This window comes from Ptychodera flava, chromosome 17 (assembly GCF_041260155.1).
Source record: "Ptychodera flava strain L36383 chromosome 17, AS_Pfla_20210202, whole genome shotgun sequence".
NCBI lineage: Eukaryota > Metazoa > Hemichordata > Enteropneusta > Ptychoderidae > Ptychodera > Ptychodera flava.
In genome coordinates this window covers 2,536,440-2,552,500 of record NC_091944.1, presented here as the reverse complement: position 1 = coordinate 2,552,500, position 16,061 = coordinate 2,536,440, and the positions used below count along the sequence as shown (strand labels likewise).

General features: G+C 37.3%; 1 protein-coding gene across 4 annotated transcripts in view; it reads left to right on the top strand.

Moving 5' to 3' along the window:
* The window catches only part of LOC139115137 (uncharacterized), a 37,918-nt gene that overhangs the window by 19,624 nt on the left and 2,233 nt on the right, over window positions 1-16,061 (top strand). Inside the window, exons 7-19 of one of the 4 annotated variants that reach the window (XM_070677044.1) lie at window positions 89-224; window positions 1,681-1,763; window positions 2,278-2,322; window positions 4,014-4,074; window positions 4,967-4,992; window positions 6,799-6,880; window positions 8,953-9,032; window positions 9,558-9,624; window positions 12,251-12,309; window positions 13,373-13,417; window positions 13,989-14,061; window positions 14,375-14,433; window positions 15,082-15,133. In XM_070677044.1, the coding sequence (XP_070533145.1) occupies window positions 89-224; window positions 1,681-1,763; window positions 2,278-2,322; window positions 4,014-4,074; window positions 4,967-4,992; window positions 6,799-6,880; window positions 8,953-9,032; window positions 9,558-9,624; window positions 12,251-12,309; window positions 13,373-13,417; window positions 13,989-14,061; window positions 14,375-14,433; window positions 15,082-15,133 (868 nt within the window). Of the gene's footprint in view, window positions 1-88; window positions 225-1,680; window positions 1,764-2,277; window positions 2,323-4,013; window positions 4,075-4,957; window positions 4,993-6,798; window positions 6,881-8,952; window positions 9,033-9,557; window positions 9,625-12,250; window positions 12,310-13,372; window positions 13,418-13,988; window positions 14,062-14,374; window positions 14,434-15,081; window positions 15,134-16,061 lie in introns of all 4 variants that reach the window. The other 3 variants (XM_070677043.1, XM_070677047.1, XM_070677045.1) reach the window with 3 other exon arrangements.

Below are 16,061 nucleotides of genomic sequence, written 5' to 3'. Positions count from 1 at the left end.
AAGCTATTTTCCATTTGAACTTGTGCAAAGTTGTGCTCTTATGAGTACCCGATGATCTGTAACGATTCACTACTTTTCATTTCGGCAGAGCCTTTTACATTTGTCGATGATGCGGCGACGAAACGAGGGCAACGAGGTCAACAACGCTTACGAAACCAAAACCAGAGAAATCAAGACGGAAACAGCAAGATAAGGACGATAAATCTACCGGATTATAGCGCTCCGTTAGTATTTGCCAATAAATATATTATATATATATATATATATATATATATATATATATATATATATATATATATATATATATATATATACAATAAATATTACAATAAATATGAGAACACATCAAATATATGATACCTATTACTCGAGTTTCACGCACACACGCGATCGTCAGATAGGTAGATTTTATTGTATGAAATTTGCTTCAGGTGCTTACATATAAGTATCAGGTCGGGTCAAACCATTCGGTGTTGTGGGTTGGATAGAAATTTGACAAGTAAAATTTGTTTTCGTGTCGGCATTTGGAGACCAACTCGGAACGCTTGTTTAAAAGGCTAGATTTATCTGCATCGATGTATGAATAGCTTCTCTGTAAGGCAAAGGTTGCATTTCTTTGACACATTTGAGTAACTGCTTTCTTTTGATAGGATTGACCATGATATATTAAATGGTTTGTCCTGAGATTTCAAGTGACAGACATATTTTGATAATTCTGTGCTGTTGGCATATGCCTTACTTCGGAAAGATTGGACATGATTTGCATAGCGTGTTTTAAATGTGTTGTCAGTTAGACCGATGTAATGTTTCGCCTCATTGGCATCGCTTGTAACAGTAGCTTTATAGATTATAGATTTAGACTGGCAAGTCCCCTGGAGTGGGCAATTGGTCTTGATGCGACACTTACATACGTCAGTAAGATTTTTATCATTGCGCTGGGTGACGCAGCGCAATGATAAAGAAACGTACTGACGTATCCCGGCATCGAGCACTTTACCCCTCTGAGAAGATACAAACAAGTTTTGGTTTATAATTAATATATATATATATATATATATATATATATATATATATATATATATATATATATATATATATATATATATATATATATATATATATATATGTGTGTGTGTGTGTGTATGTATTATAAGAAAACTGTATGGAGCACACTACTTTACCCGGTTGTATGGTCCATGCATATTTTAATGAAGATGCAACACAGCGTTTCGCTCCAACACCGGAGCTTCTTCAGGTGTAATGTATCATTGAAAATACATACATACAGAGAGAGAGAGAGAGAGAGAGGAGAGAGAGAGGGAGAGAGAGAGAGAGAGAGAGAGGGAGAGAGAGAGAGAGAGAGAGAGAGAGAGTACTGATATATGTCCTAGTGGATCCTCCATGCGGTATTTTCGTGATAACTTCAAAATACGTTACATAGAAATGCACATAAAATGAGGAGAGAGCCACAGTTCACAGTTATAAACGTATGTGTTTGAATCTTGTGCCTGGCTCTGTATTGTGCTTTATACGGGGGACATTATAAATCCAAATGTTACTTGCTGGAAGTGATATTTGTCAAAAGTTTTTTTTTCAAAATATCTCTATTTTTCATATTATCTTAAATGAATTAATTATTATGCTACATTGATATTTAAAAAGCTGATTTTCCTTTTTAAGATTGAAACGCACAGATAGCGGTGAGGAGAATTTACCACCAAAACAATCCGATGAAGAGAGAGAAGAATTCATCCGTCCTCAAAGTGAGTTTTGGTTTTGACTGAAAAGTATGAATTATGATAATTTCACCATGACAGAAGTGGTCATTTGAAGAAGGCCACAAATTTTCGATTGTAAAGACAGTAATTTTTTTCTCGCCCAGAATCTCGAGTTCAAAATCTTACCCAGATTTCCTGTGACTCTTATCACCCCTTCCTGTTAAAACTCTTTTGCTCAAAGAATCCACCCTTTCTCTTCAAAACTGTTGGTGCGAGCAGAGTCGAACAAATTTACTTTTCTTGCAAAATCTTCGTCCTCAAAGAATGCTCCCGCTCGAAAAATAAGCACTATTCAGAAGGTCGTTAAGTCGCACACAAGACGAGACGAGGGTATTTGTCTGCTTTACTTGCTTTACTAAGAGCGAATCGCTTGTTGATTTCTTTCTTCTGTCGTCCAGAGGCCATTCATTTTGCCTGGAAACAATGTTCCTTCTTTTAGAGCAATTTTCGTTAATCCGGTTTCGAATCTCTTAATTCTCAAATATTGCTCTTTCGTCAGGCGAAACGTTGGAGTCTCTGGCTGAAATCAAGAGTATGTTAAGAGGTGAGTAAAGCCATGGTCACTAATGTAAGGTTCGCTGATCGATGACCTTTGATCCGACCGTCGCATGGTTCAGTCAACATGGATGGGCCATGCGCACAGTTTCCATTACCCAGACTGCACTGCGGGGTGGGTTCTCATCCGTCCGCCTTCGCACATGATGGAAATCTGGAGAAGATACTGTACTCAGGGCGAGAATTATTGTCACTGGTTTGAAAAAATTTCAAAGTACCGTTTGTTCAATACCCGAAAGAATTTATTTCCATTTCAATGACTAAAACAGTGAGATTGCAAGGGTCCAACAGTGGCGGTAAACTATCAACACGATTGGAACTAATTTCAGATAATGGATGGTGATGTAATGTCAATTTAATCTGCAAATGTGACCTCGTCTACTTTTCGTTCTAAGTTACACACTTGTTTTTATGAGTAAATTGTAATATTAATTCATCAATTTAGTAATTACAGCGTTCAGCTACAGGGCACTTAACACTTTTGAGATATTTGAAAAATATGAAGATCCAATTATAGAAAATTAGTTCCAATCGTGTTTATCATTTCAGTAGGAGAATTTACATAAAACAGACAAGTAGTCAGTAACGTTTTGTAGTAACAACAAAGTTATCTTATAAAGGCCTCGCAACATACCTCAGAGTGGTTATTCCTCTAGCATTTTAGATGTGGTTTTTACCTCTAAGTTTTTAGGTTTCTAAAGACGTTGGAAGACGTTTTCAAAATCTGTCTAACTTCATAGAATGTTAATAAACTAAAGTACGATAAATTTCTCTCATTACTACCCATTTCCAGGCCGGTAACTAATATCATGGAACTCGCGCTGTTTGGCTTCACATATTTGTATGCTTCTCAATGGGACACACCTTTGAGTCAGATCCTTCCCAGATTCAGATCCCTCTAGATTCAATAATGTTTAAGATGTGTTCGGGCCAATGCATACTCCTGCTTTGTACTTTCGATGTTTTCTCTTCTTTTTTCTGGTTTTTACCATGGTGCCAGTTCTCAGGTCAATACACTGACCGTGTCTTTTGAATTGCCTGTGTACAATGTTCATCGATTGTGCATATAGTAACAAATCACAAACACTCATAAATACATAGACACGTAGAGAAACACAAAGCCCATCCATCCGTCCATTCATCCATCCATCCATCCATCCATCCATCCATCCGTCTGTCCATCCGTAAGTAGTTGCATACATATACACACTCGCAAACATACACACATCCATCCGTCCATCCATCCATTTGTTCGTACGTTCATACATAAATACCGCGCGCTATTAAGTCTTCGGTTAGCTTATAATTCGTTTCATTAGTCGGGTAGATCACTGATCTTTGTAGATTTTTCGATAATCAATCAACTAGAATACAATTGATCTCAAAGTAACAAGTCACCAATTTGCATTGCATATAGTCTCCAATAACTCTCACGGATCAAAATAAACTTTTCTCAAAGTCCCAGCGGCCTAACTTATCCTGAAACAATTAGATATACCAATCTACAATGTTTAGTCTTTCAGTCATGTAATTATCATGCTTGTTATCTCAAAAAACGAATCGACATTGAAGCATTAGTGCCTGGATCGATAATATTATTACTCTGCCCTGAGACGCAAACATGTTTTGTTTGGCTTATCAAGCAGGTTGCTCTGACAACGGGTTTTGTTTGTCTTTCAGACTATCTTTCAAGGGACGCCAATCCAAGCGAAGGGCTGTCACTGAGAGACTACGGAACGGGGTAGGTCATTTGAAAACAGCATGCGCCACGAATGTGAACGATTATGTTTTAGCTCAAACTTCCCTCAAGAAAACTTCCAACCATTCTCTTACCAAATCAAACATAAATTTAAGTGTCACCTTTCATCAAAGTTTGCTACCAGATCAACAAATCACTTATCATTTACCGACATTTTACATTCAAAACGGCCGCCATCTCTGTGTCAGCTCAATGAAGATAAATAATTTTTTCCATCTTTAGAAAAAAATGAGACGGTGAAAATTGTCTTTCTCCAAGGGCTTTAAAATGAGGCCCCACGAGTTGTAGATGAGAAAAGTTTAAAAATTACTAAGAGTCCGAATATCTGTCCCCGAAGTGCATTCTACCTTATGATTGTTTGATTTGCTTATGTTTATAGAAGTGTGACTCGGTAAAGATATTATCTATAGGGTACAGCGGACTCACCTTTTGAATTGGGTTTCAAAACTTTATAAAACTTTATACCTTAACATGATTTGAAGTATTTTGGGATAATTGGATCTTCATATTTTTCAAATTTCTCAAAAGTGTTAGCTGCCCTATAGCTGAATTTAGCAATATTACAAATTACTTATAAAAACATGTGCATAACTTAAAAGAAAAGCAGATGAGCTTACATTTGCAGATTAAACCGGCATTATTTCACCATCCAATTATCCCAAAATAGTTCCAATTGTGTTTCTTGTAGATTTTTGCGTGAACCCCCTTCAAAAAAATACATTCACGTTCTTCCTTTCTAAAGAATAAATAACACTCATTTTCTAAAATGAAAATATTCTTGAAAACCCAGTTTTCCGACAGCCTTTCCGGATATTTGCGTCGGTAATATTTGAATTTTTGCTCGTTTGTTTTCCAATACTTACAGCATCAACAGTGGAACGGCTGACCAAGCACAGAAAGGTTAGTACTACCAGCACCTTGTTTCAGGTGCAGCCAACGAACTCGCGAACAATGCACTTTTAAAGGGGTCTTTACTATGATAAGATATTTTGTGCATGGCAAGTAATGTGAACTGACTAATTTTAAGTCATGAGGGTAATTAATTAGCTGTTCATAATTTGCCCTGCCACTGAAAACTTTTCGACTTGCCCTCCCGCACTCAAACTTCATTTTTACCCTCTCCCCACTTATTTTTGCCTGTTTCCCCTCCCCACTGTCAATTTTTGAAGCTCCCCTGCCCTGTGACGGAAAAAAACTTGCCGATTTCCCCTGCCCTGCAAAAAATTCCCCTAAAAGTGTGTCATTCCATTTCCCCTGCTAACATAGAGCTACCCTACCCTGTGATGAAAAAACCTGTCGATTTTCCCCTGCCCTGTGAAAAAATTTCCCCTGAAAACACAATGGCTCAACTTCCCCTGTCCCCGGGACAACCAATCGATATCTGCCCTGCCCAACAAAAAAACTAAAATTTGCTCCCCTGCCACCTAAAATATGTCCCCTGCCCTAGCAAACTTATAATTTCCCTGCCCTCAAATATTGCTCCTGGAATAGCTTTTTCGATGAATAGCTCCGTTGGCTGCACTATTGTTTAACAGTCATGATTGTCAAATTTGTCCGTTAGGGTCGATCAGTAGATCTTGGCGGTGTTAGGTGTCAATCAGTTGATCTTTGGGGTTACTAGGAGTCGATAAGTAGATCAGTTGTTTTGGGTAAATCCGTTGATCATGCGGGTGTTAGAGGGTGTTGGGGGCCAATCAGTAGATCTTGGTGTGTTAGGGAGTCGATCAGTAGCTCTTGGGGTTATAGTCAAAATGAAACAGAGCTGAAGAGCAAAACTTGCGAAAAAATTTTCAGCATTGATGTATATCAAAAAGTTGAAATTGGGAATACACAGAGCGTTGATACGGTGCACATTGTGTCAAACATTGACACAAAAGAGACAAATTTCATTCCAAAATCCTAACCGACTCATCCTAAGATCCAATGGTCATGTTTCATCGAGTCGTGTTGAATTGCACGCCTTGTGAACTGATTCTAAACGTTGTAGAGAATGTTTACACGACACTACCGTCTTTCCTCGTCGTGTCTCCATCGGTCTGTCTTTACTAATATCTTCCTCCCCCCGGTAACGCAAATCTAAAACTCGAGTATCCTTCCCCTTACAGCTGTGCCTCGCCTTGACAAATCGGCGAACATAATTTTATCCGAGAGCGAAGCAATGATCATGATAATTATCTCTGATGATGATGATAATGCACCATATTGCTTGTAACACAACAATAATCATTTATGCTAAATTTCGATACACACGTATTGGACATCTTTAAAGGTAGTATGCGCCTCGAAAATGAAAGATTTAAACGTTTGCTCAAACTTTCCTGAATGAAACGTTCAACAATGCTCTCACTATAAATCAAGAATAAAAATCAGGGGTTACCGCGAAAAGTTTGGTACTTAGAGAAACGTATCATCTAATTAGATTTCAAAATGGTTGCCATCCCCATGGTAACTCTATCAAAGGAAATAAAAATTAGAATTAAATAAGAGGGTGAAAATATTTCTTACTCCAAAACCTTTAAAATGAGCCCCAATAAGCGATGGACCCTGAAAGTATCGTAGAAATTTGACAGTACAAATATCTGTCCCCGAGGGGCATTCCATATTGATCAAGTTCCACTATTCTGACTTTGATCAGGTGATCTTGAGATCAAATTCAGTGAATAAACAACTCTCCAATAGTCTCTTTCCCGTCTGTTTTCGTCAAAGGAGTAGTTTCAACAACAAGTGCTTGGAAACGACGAAAGGGAAGAAAACACAGGATTGTACCTCTTTATGACACTAACATGATGTAAGTTTTGACATATTTAAGCTTGTCTTCCTCAAGCGTTGATATGATGTTATAATGTTGCCATTGCAAATGAAGAAAGTGGTCATCATCACGTCACACTTTTCATGTGATTTCATATCATGTTTGTCTGTCTGTATGTCATATTGTCTGTCTGTATGTCATGCCAAACACAAGCTAACACTCTATCACTTCTTTTCTCTCCCCGCTCCTTCCCTCTCTGTTTCTCTGACTCTCTATGTCTGTCCGTTTGTTTGTTTGTTTGTTTGTTAGTGTCTATCTCTGTTTCTGTTTCTGTCTGTCTCTGTATCTCTATCTCTGTTTGTCTGTCTCTGTCTGTCTCTGTCTCTCTGTCTGTCTGTCTCTGTCTCTCTGTCTGTCTGTCTGTCTGTCTGTCTGTCTGTCTGTCTGTCTGTCTGTCTGTCTCTCTCTCTCTCTCTCTCTCTCTCTCTCTCTCTCTCTCTCTCTCTCTCTCTCTCTCTCTCTCTCTCTCTCTCTCTCTCGCTAAGTGCATGTCATGTGTTTGACTACACTATCTCAGGAACACAATGTTAGTTTATTCATTAAAGCCATATTCGAACTTTAGATTTACAAGCAGCTATATATAGAGTAACTCAGGGCCCATTTGATTTGGACGCGAACACATTCTTCCATGAAAATGCATCAGCAGAGACATATGTGCGTTGGGGTGCGATACACTTAAGAATGAGATGCAATTAAACAATGTTTTGTAGCAGTTATACTGATTCGGTAATACGTGAAGAAATTTCGACGAAGTTTCGAACATATCACACATATCATACACATTTTGAAAGTGACTATTCGTGCAGTTTGATCACAGACAATGTGCTTTTTGTTACGCATAGTCAAATGAGGGGTTGCTAGAAAGACAAAGCCCTGTGTGCTCCACCGAGAACACTTTATTTGGTTGAATGAGATGGATTAATAATTCCATTAATAGGGGTCATTTTCTTCACCAACATTTTGTGTAATTTATTCTAATATGAGAAAATTTACATAGAAAAACATGCTTGTGTTTGAACAATGTGCGATAGAGAAAATTAACATCACCTACGTGTACGTTTAATTTTCATTATTGTGCGAGCAATCAGCCCGCACATCAAAGAACGAATTAATTGACCAATACCGTCCGCTTCACATGTAGGTGTGACAATTACAAAAATACACCTTCTTTTATGATCCATTAATAGCTCGAAATGAGGGTTTGAAAAAATAATACTTCAGAAGAACAAGCCTCTTAAGGTTCGTTACTGTGTTACCCATTGGTTGACAGATTCGTCAGGTCACGTCGTTTAAAACCAGATATGTTTGCGCTATCAGCCGAAACTTTCAATATATATTCCTTAACTTTTGTGCTGTACATTTCATAAGACGCATTTTAAAATATCGATTCTTATGATGGTTCAAAACTGCATTGATTGTTAAAAACAATTTGTCAAAGTGGGGTTTTTGTCGAAGTATTCCTGCAATAATTTGTATCCATGCTTAATGATACTCTCAACAGGAAAACCAATAAGAACATAAAAAATATATATCTTACCGAAACGTACTGTTTATAGCAGAGTTGATAATCAAATAGAATGTATTTCAACGTCATTTTACATAGGGATAGATAAGTTACCATTACCTTTTGAGAGAATGTATTTCTTTAAGGAGGGGTCTCCGAAATGGCTCCGATATGAAATCCAACTTCCATTGATGGTTATCGAGTTTATATAGACGAAAGATGATATACGTACTTTTGTTTTAGGGATGACATGTTGAAAAAGGCAATTAGTGAATAGTTTTCAGTTTTCCTAAATTTTAGAATGACGGCACTATTTCGTTACCAAGGCTGAAATCTATGACTCGTCTCGACGCCAATAGTTCGATTTACGCTTCAATTGACAGCGGCACATTGAACCGTAACACAATTGCTCATCGTGCTAATTGCTCTCAGAATTTGTAATTTAGCTTAATTGTGTACGAACATCAATATTGATATGTTGATATTATTGTCTTGAAAGCTGAGCGATTAGATTAATTTGTCAAATGATAATTCCCTTCAATTTCAGGTTGAGACGTAGTGGCACTGGTGTCGCAGGAGTGAATTCCTATCAAGGAGAGAGAGATACAAATGGCCAGAATGGAAAAGGTACTGATATAATAATCAGCTTGTCTTAACAACGTTGGGTTGTAAATGTTAAAAATGCGGGTCGTCAATAGTTGCGTTGCTTTCTTCTTTCCGAGATCGTTTAAGCGGAGATGTGCTACAATTAAATAGAGGTCATAACACGGTATTAAAGCACGACAAGCGTCAGCTACGCATGCCCCAATGTTTCTTTTCACCATTAACTCCAAAAATACCAATAAAATACTTGAACCAAGGTTAGGTTTCAGTGGCTGGCTTGCTTATGACGGTTTCTTCAGGAGATGATGAAAACCTCGAAAAATCGGTTGGGCGCTTGGAGCAATAAGCAATTCCCTTTTGGGTATATGTCAAACAGAAAAATCACGTGATTTTTACATTAGCAATACTTTTCAACACAATAAGATGAATGTCCGGGTTTTGTGAAAATCTTTCCTCTGCTGGAAGTTTAAAAATGAATGCTTCAGTTCTGACGCAGGAATGCTTTAAGACTTTCCGTTATGACTTCAATTTCACCTTGTACATTTCCAGGTACTATACCAGCAAGTAACAACCGTAGACCTCAACCGAAACGAATTGGTGATCAACTTGGAACAATGTAAGTTATTTAAGAGCACTGTCAATCAGATTTCTTTACAGGGAAAACTGTCATCGTTTACTAAATAAAAAAATAAGCCAGTTTATTATTAGGGTAATTAAATCAAGCTTTACAGCATACATTTTCAACCTTCTCCATGACTCGTCATTTTTTATAAAACGTCCTTTTGTGCAACAAAATTTTTTACTTTCGCTCATATTTAACTCGGGAAACTTTAAACCATGTCATTCATGACCGATAATAAAAATCTGGGGTTGCCATCATGCAAATATCAGATTGGAGAAACGAAATACCTGCATCTTACCTATATATGAAATGCAAAATGGCTGTCTGCCTGCTTGCATGTGTTCAGGGGCAAAATTGTGTACGGCTGCCTGCCTGTGTTAACTCTAAGGGCTAAATTTTAATGTACAATTTCCACAAAAAACATCACAGTAAAAACTTTATTTGTTTGTTAGACGTAAGGTGAATCGACATAAACAGCAGAACTGCAAATTTCTGTCAAAATTTGACACAGTCGCTTTTGGTTCGGAGAACGATTCTTCTGACCTAGAAAACCAGATATGAACTGAATATGCTCACGTGTTTTACAGCAGGTTCATAATAGTAGTATGCTTCACAGAACAATAAGATATATGTTATCACTAATGAAGCAGGTTTTTTCAACTTAGCACAGTACTCTCAGAGTTTAATCGCTAATTACAAAATTTTATTTAATATGCAATGAGCTGTTAATTGACTTGACACTGCTCAATGCTTCATGGGACAATTAGATATCCATCAGATCAACATTTGTAGCACGTTTCATTTAATTTAATGCTGTAATTTTAGAGTAATGTCACTAATTACAAAGTTCATTAAATATGCAAATTATCCCTAAATTAACTTGACACTGTTCAATGATTCATAGCACAATTAAATATTTATCAGATCAATATCTGTAGCACGTTTCACAAAATTTGGTGCCGTAATTTCAGAGTTATATACCTAATTACAAAGTTTATTAAATATGCAAATGAACCCTTAATTAACTTTACACTACTAAATGCTTTACAACACACTTAGATATCTGTCAGATCAGTATATGCAGCAGTTTTCATCACATTTGATGCAGTTATTTCGGAGTTATATGACTAATTATAAAACTTCATGAAATATGCAAATGAGCTAATTATTAACTTGACACTGTTCAATGCTTCTCAGTACAATTGGATATTTATCAGATCAACATCTGCAGCAAGTTTCATCAAATTTAACGCTGTAATTTTGGAGTAATATCACTAATTACAAAGTTCATTAAATATGCAAATAAACCCTTAATTAACTTCACACAAATAAATGCTCTACACCACAATTAGATATCTGTCGGATCAGTATCTGCAGCAGATTTCATCACATTTGGTGCAGTTATTTTGGAGTTATATCACTAATTACAAAACTTCATAAAATATGCAAATGACCTATTTGTTAACTTGACACTGCCAAATGCTTCTCAGTACAATTAGATATTTATCAAAACAATATCTGTACCAAATTTCAAAGACTTGGGTGCCGTAATTTCAGAGTTATATACCTAATTACAAATTTCATTAAATATGCAAATGAACCCTTAATTAATTTCACACTACTTAATGCTTTACACTACAGTTAGATATTAGTCGGATCAGTATCTGCAGCAGATTTCATCACATTTGGTCAAGTTATATTGGAGTTATATGACTAATTACAAACCTTCATAAAATATGCAAATGACCTATTTATTAACTTGACACTGCCCAATGCTTCAAAGTATAATTAGATATATATCAGATCAATATTTGTTGCAAGTATCATCAAGTTTGGTGCAGGAATTTCAGAGTTATCTCGCTAATACAAAAGTTCATTAAATATGCAAATGAGAAGGAAATTGCCATGACACTAACAGTACCATCATAATGTTCTGAGATTGTCATCTGTGAAAAGTTTCATGACATTTTGTGCAGTATTTCTTGATATATGGCTACACTGTCATTACCGTCTCCATAGGGAAACCATTGTACGGAAAAAAAACGATATTGCATAACTTCATTAATATGCAAGCCACACTAACCAAAATCTAATCAGTTCTTGCAAGTAGCATACTGTACCTGTGTACCAAATCTGACTTGAATCCGTTCAGGCGTTTCGAGTTATCGTGTAAACAGACAGACAGACAGACACACACCCACACACACTAACACACACACACACACACACACACGGACAGACAGACAGACATCGCTATGACAATAGCCCACGTGTTTACACACGTGAGCTAGAAAAAAATGGGTCATCCGCCGTGTACCTAACTGAAAACGACTATGAAATTTGAGAGCATGAAAAATCTACGTGAAGTTAACGTTTCGGTCATTCAAATCCTAGCCGTATTATCCAAGTCTCAAAAAACTGTTGACAATGAAGGATTCTATAAGCAATTGAAATAGGAAACGCAACTCTTGTCAAATAATTTCATAAAAGTTCCAATGACTTAAAATGTCAAAATGGCGACGCCAAGGCAGGTACCCGTTCTCTAATTGTATCACTAATAATTTAGCGCAAACGTTTTTTCTTTATTTCTGTTCCTGTCTATCGATACCCACAAATACAGAATACACCGTGAATCAGGTGAAGAAAATGAAGGCTTGTCGAATGGTGAAATCAGTCGTGGTAAGTATGTTTTGCGTGAATGCGTTATTCTTCTGTCCCTGCTGTTCCAAGCAGTGGGATTCTGCGATATAGTTAAGTATGAGTGCATATGTTTTCCGTACGCTCTTGCCTATCCGTACACACATCTGTCTATTGCATTCGCGGCTCTCTTCCCCAAGACAGCAAAATTACCTGTAATGAAAGTGTATTTGTTACTATCAACGTTACAGTCTATGAGGACAAAGAGCCCGAGCAGTGAGATTTTTGCCTCGCATACAATATAACCAGAAGCGTAACTCAGTATATTTGTTTACCGATTACAAACATTTGAACAAGATCCAAACTATTAAAGTAGTTCGGGCCACGAAAGTGAGACTTAAACTTTTGCTCAAACTTTCATCAAGCAAACTTTCAACCATTCTCTCTGCCACAATCGAAAATAAAAATTGGTGTCACCGGGCAAAGTTTACTAGAGAAACAAATTACTCAATATTTATCTATTTTGAAATCCAAAATGACCACATCCTATCGTATTAATTCTAGGGGGGGGGGGATAAAATTCCCGATTTTCATAAAACTAAGGTGACAAAAACTCTCTTTACTTCATAAGCTACAAAATTAGTTTCCACAAGTAGGTAGGCCAAAGGAATATTGTAAAGGTTTGAGAGTCCACATTCTACCTTAAACTGTTCAACCCAGCGTCTACCTCGAACTGATGTCAACTTTAAGCATACCGTGTCTACAATGAACCGAGTTGTTAAGGTTTGATCCGCACTTACACTTGGCCCTATCAGCTACCCTCCGTACAGCATAGATGTATGGCCCTATCAGCTACCCTCCGTACAGCATAGCTGTATTGCTCTGTTTTGCCATTACACATTGTAAGAATTCAGTGTTCGCCTCGCGTTGGAGGAAAACAGCGGTACAGTTTGTGTGTAAACACAAAGCAGACCTCTCGTTCAACCATTTTCCAGCTATGTTGACAGTGTTTTTAATTAGAAATATCCTACTTAAATTTGATGAATATATTTTGTTGATTTCATCAAATGAGTGAGTCATCTCACCTGTTGTTTCTGTTCGATAGGGGATGCTGCTGATATTATGGCTGAAATCAAAGGTATCATAGACGGTAGGTGGATAACATTAATAACTGTTACATTAATAACAATTGAAAGTTTGTTCTTTGTTGTTTGAGAAAGCTATCCCCTTAATCTGAGAGACAGATTTTAAGAATCACTGTACGCAAATTGTGTGTGCTCATTTTGAAATCTGTGAATAAAATGATTATTTCTTGCACCTTGTCCTCAAAAAGCCGTCAGTAACATTTGATTGTTCACGAGTTATGATGATGAAAGGCCGCTGTTATCAACCTCAGAATATGGTCAATGTTTTCGGCAAATTGGTTTTGTAATGTCGAAACGTACGGTGACCTTATTTTTCTCAAGCTGTTGATTTTAAAGTCTTTTTCGAGGGAGACCTGAGACAAAACATTCAGCCGTATTTGTAGTATCGCTTTTCTCAATTTTATCATCCTTGCAAATCATTGGTAAAAAGCACTATGATACTAGGATTGCACATGGATACGAGCATGTCAAGGACAGATTCGGTCATTTTCAACTGTCAAATGTACAAATCATGCCTGATTTCTTATATTTTAAATGCATTTCCTGAAGTTTTCCTTCAATTCTGTCGCACTTTAGATATGCTTTCGGAGGACAAAGACCAAAATCAGAGAGCGGCGCCGTTTCAGATACCTGACTATGGTGGATCAATGTAAGTACGCCAAGACAGACAAATCGGCAACCGTGATGAATTGCTCCCGTACTAAATATCTTAATTAACACATAATGCTAACGTTTTATGACCATTATGGAGAGCGTATCATTCGATTTCAGCAATTAATTTTCCCATGAAGAGAATGATTTATGGCCACTTTAACGCTGAACGACGCAAGGAGGTCAGTACAATTGGTAGCAAATGTACGGTCGCAATGGTGGCCCGACAACCATGGTTTTTTGATTGTGAGTTTACCTGTCTCGGTACACGTAATTCACTCATTTTTATCACGTTTTATTTTCACATACAGCATTCTCCGTGAAGTGTCTGAAGGAAACCAAGAGTACGCAAATGATGATTCAACTAACGGTAAGTCCTATGCTACGTATTTCATCTTTAGTGTCCTCTCTCCAGATAGTTCGAGTCACCTGAGTAAATAATGTAGCGCCAAATACTATCACATCATTTGGTTTTTAAAGCAATGTGTGAAAATGAAACTCACTGTACAATTTTCATGGCGTCCATGAGATGCCACGTAAAAATATTTCATCGCAGTCTCTCGTACAATGCCGAAATTTTAAAACATCATGACTCTGCTGTGCCCCCCGATTCACCGCCTTAAGCATGTCTTTCTCTCAGTTCTGTCGGGTTCTAGTTCTGTATCACTGTCACAGCTGGTCACATGGCCGTACGTGGCGCATTTCTCTTTATCTCACTCGCTCCGTTCAGTCATGTTGCGCATGTACTGTAATCTGAAATTTTCTCAAACCAACAACTCCGCTTCCCTTTGTCATGTGTTTCATTTCTACCTGGAATCGAACCCTAAAATCATCAATATTTTCGCACCGTTACTGGTTGCAGTCCATTCGTCTCAGACCCCCTCGGTTTACTTCCTGTTGTTTCGGCGTCATATCCAATCTATCTCTGATTGATCATATGAAAATTCGAGCATGACGAAATTTTCACGCCTTTTTTGTCTTTCTATATCACAATGTCTTTGTCTATCTCTCTATCCAGAATTATTCAAGTCGCCTGGCTATACAAGCACACTCTTGCGCTCTGCGTTCGGGTAGGCATCTAAATATGATCTTCATCCTGTAATGATGAAAAATTACAGTATGAAGATCACAGCCCTTCCACTCAAACATCGAGTACAGTTGTCCATAGTTAATGAGTTTAACATTTTTTATTTGAATGTATGGAATGAATTATTAAAGTCGTATTAAGCGATGGCGACACTCAACCCAGTTTTTGTACAATGAATATTGAGGTAGTATGCGCCTCGAAAGTGAAAAGACTTAAACTGATCAAACTTTTCTCAATGAAACTTTGAACCTCTCACTCATTGAATCAAGAATGAAAATCAGTGGTCACCGTGCAAATTTTGGTACCAGAGAAACAAATTACCTAATACAATTTACCGATATTTGAAATTCAAAATGGCCGCCTTCCATGTGTTAACTCTATGGAGCAAAATAAAAATTTGGATTGTCGAAAATCTAAGACGGTGAAATTTTTTCTTACTGCGACAGTTTTAAAATGAGTCCCAACAAGTGGTAGATCAGAAGAGAGTTATTTAAGTTCGAGAGTCTGAATGTCTGTGCTGAGGTGCATTCCCTAAATAATTACTTCCATTGTCGATCAACTTGCAAACGATCAATCTTGTAGCTGCCAGATCGATGTTCTTATCTTCGCTCTGCATGCATTACAGTGTGTTCCCATAGTAACATATGCCTATGGGCGTCTTACTTTACATATCGGTGTTTAGTTATGGTAACAGGGCCTGTACTTGTAATTTTTGGTCTTTTCAGTTCTTATACATCAAAAATAACTCTGTAGTTCTGCCCTGCTAATACGATGATGATTTGATGCCGGTTCCGTTGTCTGTTGATAATAGACTTAAAAGACATTAGTCACTATCCAGTCAAGCTTTGAACTGAAACCATGGCTTTAAATAACTAAGGCAAGATCGGACACTATACTTTTTTTGTTCGTTA